Here is an 11,614-nt window from a genome sequence, read left to right on the forward strand (position 1 = left end):
CTTACTTGACCATAGAAATAAGAGAAAACAGAGCTTAGGAAATGTTACTTCAGATATGAAAACTAGTAAGAGGGGTCTTCAAAAGTTCATGGAAAGATTTGTATTATCTTTTAATTCCATTTTTTCCCCAAACTTTTTGAAGTACCTTCATATGTTGAAACCAAGTGGAAATAGGAAAACATAATGGAATTTGGATATACAATGAAAATTACATTAAAAAAAAAAAACCCATACACAAAGACACTGCTGACATGAAAGCCTTTGTTTTTAATTTAGTTGACACACATTTGGCAAAATATTTCAGAATAAAATAATCCATGAACAGGTACAAGGTATTAATAGTAACAGAACTGTGAAAAACAAAATTGATGTATTTCTCAAACAGCAATGTCTATTCATAAAATTTTCTATTGTGAATCTGGAAGACTTTCAGTTCCTACTCATTACCCTGGTCTTAAGCCCCAACAGGCGATGTGTAAGGCCCAGGAGTAGGAGATACAAGCTCCTCTAACACATTTGGCAATTAAGGTGAGCTGGCAGGGAAGTGAAATGCCAGATCTTAGAGTACAATGGAAGACTCCACAGGAAACAACTGAAGACAAGAAAGACTAGGGCCGAGCCCGTGGCGCACTTGGTAGAGTGCGGCGCTGGGAGCGCTGCGACGCTTCCGCCGCGGGTTCGGATCCTATATAGGACTGGCCGGTGCACTCACTGGCTGAGTGCCAGTCACGAAAAAGACAAAAAAAAAAAAAAAAGAAAAAGAAAGACTTGCAATCATACTTATCTTTCTCTTAGTCTCCTGTAGGAGAAGGCTGCACACTATTTTAAAAACTTACTCAATTTTCCCCATTAGCAGAAAATCAGCAACCCTGAGACTCTAACTTTCCATGACATAAAAGCTAATAAACATCAAGAAACTGCTCAAGATTTATAAACTAATTTTACACAAATAGAAAATAACTCTTATGATCTCAAAATACACCTTAAGGAAAGGGAGCAAAATCTCAAATTTATTTTTCATGCCTAATTCTTAAACATTCCAACTAATGATTTCTATTGTCTGAAATTAGTTTCACACACACAAAAATACATTTTAACTAGATGTTTTGAGTATAACCTGTTCTTGATTATTAAATGGAATGTCTATCCCTTTGTATTATCATTCAAATATATTTAAAAGAAGTGAGAAGTTTTATCCATCTGGAATAACAGTAGGAATTTATTGATTTACAAGATAGCGACATAAACAGAGACCATGAAAAATAACCAAATGCTTATTGTTTTTAACACTACCGAGATAATTAAACACAGTACACAGTACATATCATCTACCGATCCAACCAGACCATTCAATACACTGCACGTTCAAAGAATGGTTTCAACAAAAATTTTTAGAGCAAATACTCACACGGTGTTTACACATCAAATCTGCTGCTCCTCCAGTGGCGGTTCAAGAGTTTCCATTAGCTTTTTATTTGCTTCTTCGTTATGTCGGCTTTGACAATGGGTTAAATGTTTCTTAAAGCCTCTTGGGAAATTTGACTCAAAATTACAACGCGGACATTTAAGTAAACTTTGCCCATGTGCTGCTACATGATTTTTAAGGAGAGATTCCAAAAGAAAAGCCTTTCCACAAATTGTGCATTTGTAAGGACTATGGACATTATGCTTATTAACCAAATGATGCAAAACAGCACCTTTTTTCATGGCACGACAGCAACAAATTTTGCAATAATACTTTCCTTTTCCACGCTTCATATATTTCGCAATCTCCTCTTCAGAAATAAAAGCCTCCTTTTCTTCAGTGAACTGAAGTACATTTTTGGACTGCTCTGGACTAGCCATGTCCATTTTGTTCTCTTTGCTAAAATCAACAGACTCCACATCAACCTGTTCTTGATCACTGCTCGATTCCTGGCCCTTAACATCTACTGCATCCAGATCTGTTTTTAGGTACTCACTACTACTGAGCTCAGCATCCGAGTTTTCTTGGTTATCCCTCTTGGGCTTCTTTGAAGGAAATAAAGTGTCTTCTAAGAGTTTCTTAGGTGTAGCTAGAAGTTCTTCCTGAACCAAAATGTCACACTTTTGATCATCTACAGCATCTATTTGTAGTTCATCACCAAGCTCAACTGCCTTTTGAGATTCTGAGAATATAGAAGATTTGGGAAGTTCGGGGAAAAGGGTATGCCTCCGGGGCTCCGGAAAAAGAGCACGTTTTCGTGGTTCAGGAGAAACAGGAGGGGCTGTTTTGGTAGGCTCAGGAAACAGAGGTTTTCTAGACTCAGTATCGATAGAGAGGACAGGCTTCCAGATATCCGAGGCTGATTTGGGGGACTCAGATGGCCCAGAAGGACCTGGCTTCCGGGTCTCAGGGAAGACAGTAGGTTTCTGAGGATCAATAAAAAAGGAAGACTTCCAGAGATCCGGAGAACCACCACAGGAACTTTTCTGGGACTCAGGAAAATCAAGTGAAGCAGGAGAAGTTTTCCGCTGATCAGAAGAAAATTTCCAAAGGTCTGGTGACCCTGAGGGTTTTCTGAGCTCTGGAGATCCCGCTGGACTACGGATCTCTGGGGACAGTGGTGGGCCTGGTTTGCGAAGCTCAGGAGACACTGGGGGAACTGCCTTCCAATGTTCAGGTGACAAGGTGGGAGCTGTCTTTCGGAGTTCTGGTGGGCCAGACTTCCATGACTCAGGAGACGCAGGGGTAGATTTCCAGGAACCAGGTGAGACTGATGAAGACTTCCAGGATGCAGGGGACACAGATGGAGCTGGTTTCCAAGGTCCGGGTGATAAAGAAGGAATTGGTTTCCAAGGCCCAGGAGACACCGATGGAGCAGGTTTAGCTGGCTTCCAAGGTCCAGATGATGCTGAAGGACTGGACTTCCAAGGCCTAGGGGACCCAGGTGGCCCTGGCTTCCAGGATCCTGGTGACACAGCTGGGGCTGGTCTCCTAGGCTCTGGGGAGACAGCAGGAAATGGCTTCCAAGGTTCAGGAGACTCCGATGGGGATGGTTTCCTTGGCTCAGGGGAGGTAGTCTGGGCTGGCTTCCGAGATTCTGGAGATGCAGTTGGGGATGGCCCCCAAGGTTCAGGGGAAGCAGCTAAAACTGGTGACTCCGGAGATGAGGCTGAAGGTGGCCCCAGTGTTTCTGTGAAATGAGAATGTTTCTGGGATTTAGGATTAATTAGAGTAGACTTTATTGGCTCAGGAGACACAGAGGAAAGTTTCTGTTGTTCTGGAGAAGGAACAGGGACAGGTTTCTGAGATTCAGAAACAGGAACTGGTTTTGGAAGTTCAGGAGAAGAAATAGGGGCAGATTTTGAAGGCTCAGGAGAAGGAAGAGGAGGTGTCTGTACCTCAGGAGAAACAGGGCCAGGTTTCTGAGCTTCCAGGGGAATAAGAGGAGTAGGTTTTGGTGATTCTGGAGACAAAACTGGACCAAGTTTCTGTGTTTCAATGGAAAGGGCAGGTATGGGTTTCAGGAGTTCTGCTGAATCAGAGGGCATTTTCTGGTGTTCAGGAAGAGGAGGGTTTTTCACAAGATCTGTTTCTTTGTTCACCTGATTTTTTGGTTTATCATTCCATTTCTCTGGGGCTGCATGTTTGGACGTGATGTGGTAGTATACATTAGAGTACATCTTGCTGGTGAAGAAGCATTTATGGCAATGAAATAGCTTTGCACTTTTCTGGTAAAATATCATTTTACCTAATCCACCAGCATCCATTTCGTCACAAAATTCTGGATGTATGCTACCCATATGGATTTGTACATTTTCATAATCTGTGCCTCTGAAACTGCAGTGATCACACTCCAAACGTGCTGATGGTTTACGAACTTCCTGGAATACTTCCATTCTTCTTTCTGCTACCACACACACAATTATATTCTCTGGAAACTTTCAATATTGCTGCAATAAAGAAGAAATACATTATTTTTTTGGAACACAATTTTCAATAAAATGCTGCCCTCGTCCATTCTAAAAGGGCATAATTTTAAGCCTGCTTGGTGTATGCTTTATTAGATAATATCTGTATAAAGATTTTGAAGAGAAAGGAGATACAGAACTAATTTTTAACTCATTCTCAGGCACTTTGCTTGGAGTTCTACATTATCTCATTTAATCCTAACAATATGAATCAGGTATTATCTTCATTTACAGAGAAGAAACTGAGGTTCAGAGAAATGGAATGACTTAATCTCTCTGGTCCAGGTTATAGGACTATCAGTGACTTGAGCCTGATCCCAGAATTACCTACTATATATGCTTTGTACTTTGACTCTCTAACTCTGAATCAATAAGTCATCAATACACAAAGATGAGTACATATCAAAATTAAATCTAGGATATCTAAGGCTGAGCAAGAAACTTTAAATTTCTTTTCAGAAAGCAATTTAAATCTAGCTATAAAATGATGGATTTTTTTCTTTTTTTAACCCGATGCTGGCTTGATTTAATGTCAACATATCTAGTAATGTTTTATCCACCCTAATATATTTTATTCATTTATTTAATAAACGAATCATTTTGTGTCCTTTGCTGTTCTAGGCAACTAGGTTTAAAGAAGTACCTTGCAATATGGCACTTACATTAGTTGGGAAACAAGAGTGTAGACAGCAATGTAGAGAGGCTGTCAAGTAAGATCTCTCTGAATAGAACATTCCATCAGAGATCTCGAATGATGTGATGAGTGAATCAAGCTAAGAGCAATTCGGAGAGAGGATACCCTTTGAGCTGGAACTTAGTTGCCACGAAAGATGACTTTTAAAAATTTTAACTAGTCTTCTTAGGTGGTAAAAGTAAAAGAAGCTCATAGTTAAGAACACACTCATTCCACATAGTACAAGATACAGTATCACTCCCAGGGGTAGCCACTGTACTTAGGTGTCACTGGAGAAATGTTCTAGGCAATTACAAATCCCCACACATGTTTTATATGGATGGGATGATATTAAACATATTATTGGGCAACTTGCTTTCATTTAAGAATCTGTCTGGGACATTTTCGCAACATACAGTGTAAGCACTGAATTTCCTTGCACCTATCTTTGCATGTAAGAGTATTTCTGCAGGGAAAATTCCCAGAGCTGAATTACCTGACTCAAAGTCCATCTGCATTTAAAACTGATACATTTTACCAAACTCTCAAAAAGTTGTAGTACTTGTATATACCAACAGTGTGTATTAGGGACAATCTGCCCAACTTCCTCCTCAACACAGTATAATTAAACACCTAATCCATGCCCCTACTTAGGTGAAAAGTGGCATCTCACTATTGTTTTCATGTGATTTCCTTTAATGAGAAAGACTGAACATATTCCCTTATTAGCAATATATCTATTTTCCTATGAAGTGTTGGTTCATTTTCCTTAATGATTTGTAAACAGTCTCTGTATATGTAAAAGAAGTCAGCCCTTTTCCTGAAAATATTTTCCCAGTTTATCATTCATCTCAACTATTTTTATGGTAATTTTTTTAACACACACAATTGATTTACATAAAAACTTAAGATGGTTTCCTCATGATGTTTAAATTTTGCTTTCCTACTTCACTTTTATTCAAATCACCTAATGGTTTTTCCTGATTTTTGATGATTTCATTCTTTTTTCACATTTGCATCTTAAATCCATCTACTATATATGGAGGCAGAGATCCAGCCTGTTTTTTCATTTGGAATCAGCTGTCTCAACAACACTGACTGCATTACCCTTTTCTTCACTGATGTGTAATGCTCCACTTAGCATTTACTAAATTTTGTGTATATGACTCTCTTCCATTCTTCACCGTTTCCACCTCTATTTTCCACCACTTCCATCTTCCTTTTCTAGTATGCTATTCTCAGAATGAGATCCAACAACTGCTAAAATAGATTCTGTAGCTAACACACACAGTGAGTTTACTCACCAAATGGATCACAAAGTCTATTCTCATTAAATTATGCTCCATCATGTACCAAAAGTACCAGCCACTACTGAAAACATGCAATGTGCTCTGTGCTGATGGTAACGGCAGGGTAAAGATATATTGATTCCGTGCTACCACTCCTCAAACAACAGTATAGATTAGATACACTTATAATCACAAGGTCTCCCTTTATTAATTTCAAAAACATTAATTTACAAAATTTAATAACATTTCCAATTTTGATAACTTCTATTTTTAAAGATATTATTACTGACAATATTTTTCCTATCTCCTGTATCAGTGGCATATCATTTTTTTTGTTCTAAAGCTAAAAGGATGATAGAGTGTTAAGAAAACAAATGTTTTTCTTCAGAAAGTATTAACTCCTTCCAAATTACCCAGCAGCTATCCTGTCCTTTAGAAAATGTATTTATAGAAGGACTATAAAAAAAAGAAAAATATAATAATTTAGTACTGAAGAAAAAATCTCTAAAAATGATCTTTAACTTACAAGCATAATGAAGAAAACGTGTAAAAGTAATGGGTTAACCATCCACCTCAGAAAGATGTGTCTCAATAACCCCATCTGGCCATAAGTGGCAATAACGAACAGCCAAGGAAGGCCCATACTAAAGAGGCATTATGCTATAAATTACACAGACACTGTAATAGAGATTAAGAGCTCAGCCTTGCTGGGTCTGAATCAGACTTACACATGGGATTTCTATCTCTCCCAACTGCCCCTCCAAAGTTTTCTTTTCTTTCTTCCCTACCACCAACTCTCCTGGCCAATCTCAAAGTTTGCGACGACTGCCTACTACCAAGCCTCATTATCATACTCTAATAAACTCACTTAAAAAAAATTTTTTAAAAGAATGCTACAGAATCCACTTTTCATATCCCAAATTCTATCACAGATATGTGTATTTAGTACTCATTCATAACATTACTATATATATGAGTGTGTACGCTTTTATAGAGTTTTCCCTCAAGAACTCCAAGTGCTTTCCAAAAATTTTGTCATCAAAAAATACTCTCCTAAACATTAAAAAATGAGAAATATTAAAAGCAAACAAAAAACCTATGCAAAGAAATGCAAGTGGAATAACACTTTATAAATCGAGAACAAAACCATCTAGAGCAGGGAAGAAACAAAGACCAACATGCTCTTCCCTAAGAGACTTACCATCTGTCTTACTAGACACATGAAAAGTGGTCTTCAAAGGGCAGGCAGTCTACATGGCTTTTTGACTAAAGCACAGAAATCTAAAACACCATCTTCATACAGTACATGAAGCAGAACACAGACAAGAAGTTGAACCTGAAAAAAAGCAAAGGAAAGGTGATCAGTTATTTCTCTGATCATCTGTACTCCTACGAAACAATTCTGCATATTTTTCTCTCACCATCCTGCCTCCTCCAAAAGTGAGAGGGATCCAATCCAATAAACCTGGACACTCACTTTAATGCAACAACACCAAATACTGAAGTAGATGCCACCCATGACACCATCCCTGTCTAATTTCAGTTTAATAATCCCCTATGGAATTATGCCCACGCATATAACCAAACTTTTCTCAAACCCACCATCTAACCTCAGCTTACATAGTCTTGGGGGACAGTGACCCACATTTTTACTTCTCTGATGAGCACTCAGAAGACTACTCATGTGACTACAGACCAAATAGCAGCTGACGTTGTTAATTATTGATATTACACAGCAGGGTAGCAAGTTAACATGTAGGGGAGGAAAAGATGACACAAATAGGACCAAGGGGCAGAAAAGGAAGAGGACTCTAGGAGGAGGCAGGATGGGGGTTCTGACACCAAGGAGGAATGGACAGGTCTGCTTCAGTGACTGGCTTCTCTTCCCACATGCATTTCAAAGTCTGGGTAAGTTTTTTGACAAGAACAGAACAGGACAAATTGGCCATTCACAAACTAGATGACAGCTCACAACACATTTCTGGTAAGTTCCAGCACGTTCATCTGCCCTGTCCTCTATTCCCTAAGCCTTGTCATTGCTTCCATTCTGACATCTGACCTCCCCATCGCTAGTATCCCTTCCTTCCAACCCACTCGTCATACTGCTACCAAAGGTGTCCTCCGAACACAGAAGTCTAATGAGACTTGCTTGCTCACAATTCCTCAAAATCTCCCTGACACCTATGACACAAAATCTGAACACTGGCATATAAAGCACTTCACAGTCTAGCCCCTGACCAGACTGTGTTCTCAGAGTACTGACCCACAACTCTTCAAGCTTCTGGGCCTTTGCACAAGATACTTCCTCTCCTTTACACACCCCATCTTGACACCAGGCCATCAGCTCCATTCTTCAAGCAGGGCATCTTTTTAAGTACTGGCCAATTCCCCACTCCCTCCCTTTCTTCCTTGGACTCCAGGTGTATGTATATTTCCAGTGTAGCAGTCACCCTTGGCACTACACTACAGCCTGACTCCATACCAGGTCGTGGGCCCTCAGAGAGTAGGGTCTATCCATTTATTCACTCTTGCACATCCCTGGCATACAGAATGTGCTCAGAAAATATCTGTTCAATTCTTTCATTCAGACTGGAGATTCCAAACTTAGATTAGAAGGATTTTGAAAACAGAGGATACCTAAGCTACCATCTAGTCTCAGTCATAGGATTTAGGCACAGGAGAAGTCGTCGGAGACTATCTACTTTAAAAGCTCGATTAATAGGTGAGGAAACTCAAGCCTGACATTAAATAGCTAGTCCAAGATCAGACAAATGGCCAGCATCTGACAAAGGACTGAATAAAGCTTTGCAATATGTCCAGGTTCTTTCTAGTATATCAAGATCAAACTAACACAGTGGAATCTAGCAAGACCTTAAAAAGCCAGTATAATGGTCTAAAATCAACACGATAAAACTTATCAATCATTTAGAACCCACATATCAACTGCATAAATACAAGCCTACAGAGAACCATATCCAATATTCTACACTGAGCACAGTGTCCCAATAGATCAGTACCCAGCTCTGGGCACAAAGTACACTTTAAGAAAGTCTCTAACAAACTAGGGAACATACAAAAGAAAGCAACCAGGATGGCAGGCAGTCTTAAAAAACACATCATTTATGGGTACAGACATTTAACTTCAAAGGGGGAAGAATTATGGCTAAGCTGTCCTAGAAGCAACAAGTGGAAGCCAGCAGGAAAGCAGTTTTCAGCTCAATATAGTTTATAGTATGTGCTCAGTAAACAACTCCATCATGAACTAGAACAAGTTGCTTTATCAGGCAACTTGTTCTGATAAATTCAATAATTAGAAGTCAATGTCAGTGTAAGACTAGAAGGGTCCTCAAAGGACCTGAGTTCTTCATTTTACAAGTGAGAAAACTGATGCTGAGGGAGCAACAGAAGACCCCAGTTTCCTGATTCTCGATCTCTGTTGTAACACACAGGGAATGTTAACAGAATTGAGTCCAGAATCCAGCTTCTAGGGAGAAGTGAGCTGAGATTCTCTTTCCAGCTCTAAGATTCTAGCAACATTCTCATCTAAATTTCAGAGTTCCTAACCCTAATTACAAAAGAAACCCCAAATTGTCAAGATTAATAAAAATTTATCTCATTCTACTTTTCGCCTCCACAGACTGCACCTTGTCTCTAAAAAACATAACTTCTAATCACTGGTGCTCTGCCAGCCCAACACCCAGTACTCTCCAATGCCATATGGTATCACACCTATTTCCTATCCAATTTCTTCCCTGAAGTCTAACAGCATTAACTGTCTTTTAAAATACATTTTGATGTATAGCTTTTTAAATTAAAATTCAATATGTGGAGCATGTTTAAAGCTAATTGGGTTCTATTAGTCTGTACACATACTAGCGTTGTCCTTTACCTCTAGCCGATTTTTAAAAAGATCAGTAAACTTACTTTTCGAGTAGTTTTACATGCAAAAAAAAAATTGAACGGAAAGTACAAAGAATCCCCATATACTTCCTTCCACTTCACCCCCATTCTCCTACTATTAACATCTTATATTAACGTAGGACATTTGTTACCATATAAACTAGAATCGGCTTATTATTCTTAAGTCCATGGTTTTCATGAGGGGTCACTCTTCATGTTGTACAGTTCCATGGGTTTTGACAAACGTTATCAGTCGTACGGAATAATTTCACTGCTCTAAAAATTCCCTGGGCTCCTTACCACCACTTATCTTTTTATTGTTTCTGTAATTTCACCCTTTCGTATAAATTTTTTTAGGTGTGGTAAAATAGAACATAAAACTTACCACATTATTTTTTAAAGCACAATTTGGTGACATAAAGTGCACTCAAAATGCTGTGCAACCGTTGCTCCCACCCACTTCCAGAACTTTTACAGCACCGCAAACAGAAACGGTGTACCCCTTAGACAGCGACCCCGTTCCCCTCTGAGCCACGTTAACCTCCCTTCTACTTTCCGACTCTGGGTGGAATCCTAGTGTTCGTCCCGCCGCGTCTCACTGCACTGAACCTCCTGTGAACGCGGTTCGTCTACACTTGAGCGCGCATCAGAACTTCCTTCACTCGTCTTTACGGTGAGTGGGCTCCACTGTATGCAGACCCCACAGCCCGCCCCCGGTCACCTGCCGACAGACCCGAGACCGTGAATGCCACCGCCCGGAACACACGCGGACGAGTCCCCACGGGTCACACGCTCCCCCTCCGAGTCCCCGCGGGTCACACGCTCCCCGCCCAGTTTCCGAGGACCCCCGAGCTTTCTCAACGGCTGCGCGGCCCACGCTGCCCACCAATGCGCCAGGTCCCCGCATCTCCGCCAACGCCCGCTGTCCCCATCTTTTGTTAACATCCACCCCAGCAGGCGGGAGGTGGCATCTCGCTGCGGCGCGATTACATTTTCCCGGCGGCCAGGGGCACCGAGGATCTCTCCGTGCGCTCACGGCCGTCTGCACGTCGTCTTCGGAAGAGCAGCCATCCCATCCCCGGCCCACTGTGACCGGGGTCGCTTCCTACTGAGCTGCAAGAGCGCCTGAACGTTCTGGAACGTCACCCCGAGCCAGGCGTACGCCTTAAAAACCTGTCCCCATTCTGCGGTAACAACGGCGGGGCCGAGGGAGGCCGGGGCACAGCGGGAAAGCGCTCCCGCTGGTGGGCCCAGCTCCCGGGGCTCCCTGGCCGCGCGCCGCCACCTCTTCGCTCCGCACAAAGGCGCTGCCCACCGGAGCACGCGAGTGGCCGGCGCAGGCCCTCCCCCGCCGCGGCTCCGCGAGCCGGCCCCCAGGTCGGCAGCCAGCCCGGCCCTCACCCGCCCCCCCGTCGCCCGCTCCTCACCGGTCCCGGCCGCGGGCGGAGTCCGGGGTCCCAGGACGGCGCGAAGGGCCCGGGTCGCGAGCGCGACGGCCTGCGGAATGGCGACGGACACAGCACTCGGCTCCCGCCGCCAGCGTGCGCGCGCCCGCGGGACGGGCGGGGGCTGACGGGAAGCGAATTGGGCGCCGCACGCCCTCCCGCGCGCACCAATCAGATCGCCGGTCGCGTCGGCGCGGCGGGGCCGAAGGTGCGTGGGCGCGACGGGCTACTCCGCCGGCCCCCGGAAGTGCGCGCGCCTGCCCCCCCCCCGGAAGTTCCGCGGTGTCCTCACGTCTCCGCCTCCCCCGCGGCCCGGGCGCCGGCTCCGGAGGTTCCTCTCGGCTGACCCGCGGGGAGGGACTGGGCGGGTGTCC

The 11,614-nt window shown here is 42.7% G+C and overlaps 1 protein-coding gene across 1 annotated transcript; it reads right to left on the reverse strand.

Moving 5' to 3' along the window:
• Positions 1 to 222: 222 nt before the first annotated feature.
• On the reverse strand, positions 223 to 11,330 carry CHAMP1 (chromosome alignment maintaining phosphoprotein 1). The gene is made up of 3 exons (XM_063102509.1): positions 11,223 to 11,330; positions 7,097 to 7,231; positions 223 to 3,915 (listed from the first exon to the last, which is right to left on the reverse strand). The coding sequence occupies exon 3, from the start codon at positions 3,859 to 3,861 to the stop codon at positions 1,423 to 1,425; it is 2,439 nt and encodes an 812-aa protein (XP_062958579.1). The 5' UTR covers positions 3,862 to 3,915; positions 7,097 to 7,231; positions 11,223 to 11,330; the 3' UTR covers positions 223 to 1,422.
• Between the last annotated feature and the right edge of the window lie 284 nt (positions 11,331 to 11,614).

The sequence above is a fragment of the Cynocephalus volans genome, chromosome 7 (assembly GCF_027409185.1).
Source record: "Cynocephalus volans isolate mCynVol1 chromosome 7, mCynVol1.pri, whole genome shotgun sequence".
NCBI classification, from domain to species: Eukaryota; Metazoa; Chordata; class Mammalia; order Dermoptera; family Cynocephalidae; genus Cynocephalus; species Cynocephalus volans.

What these genes read in the sequence shown, in the direction of transcription:
- CHAMP1 (XM_063102509.1), bottom strand. Translation starts at nt 3,861, where the DNA reads ATGGAAGTATTCCAGGAAGTTCGTAAACCATCAGCACGTTTGGAGTGT.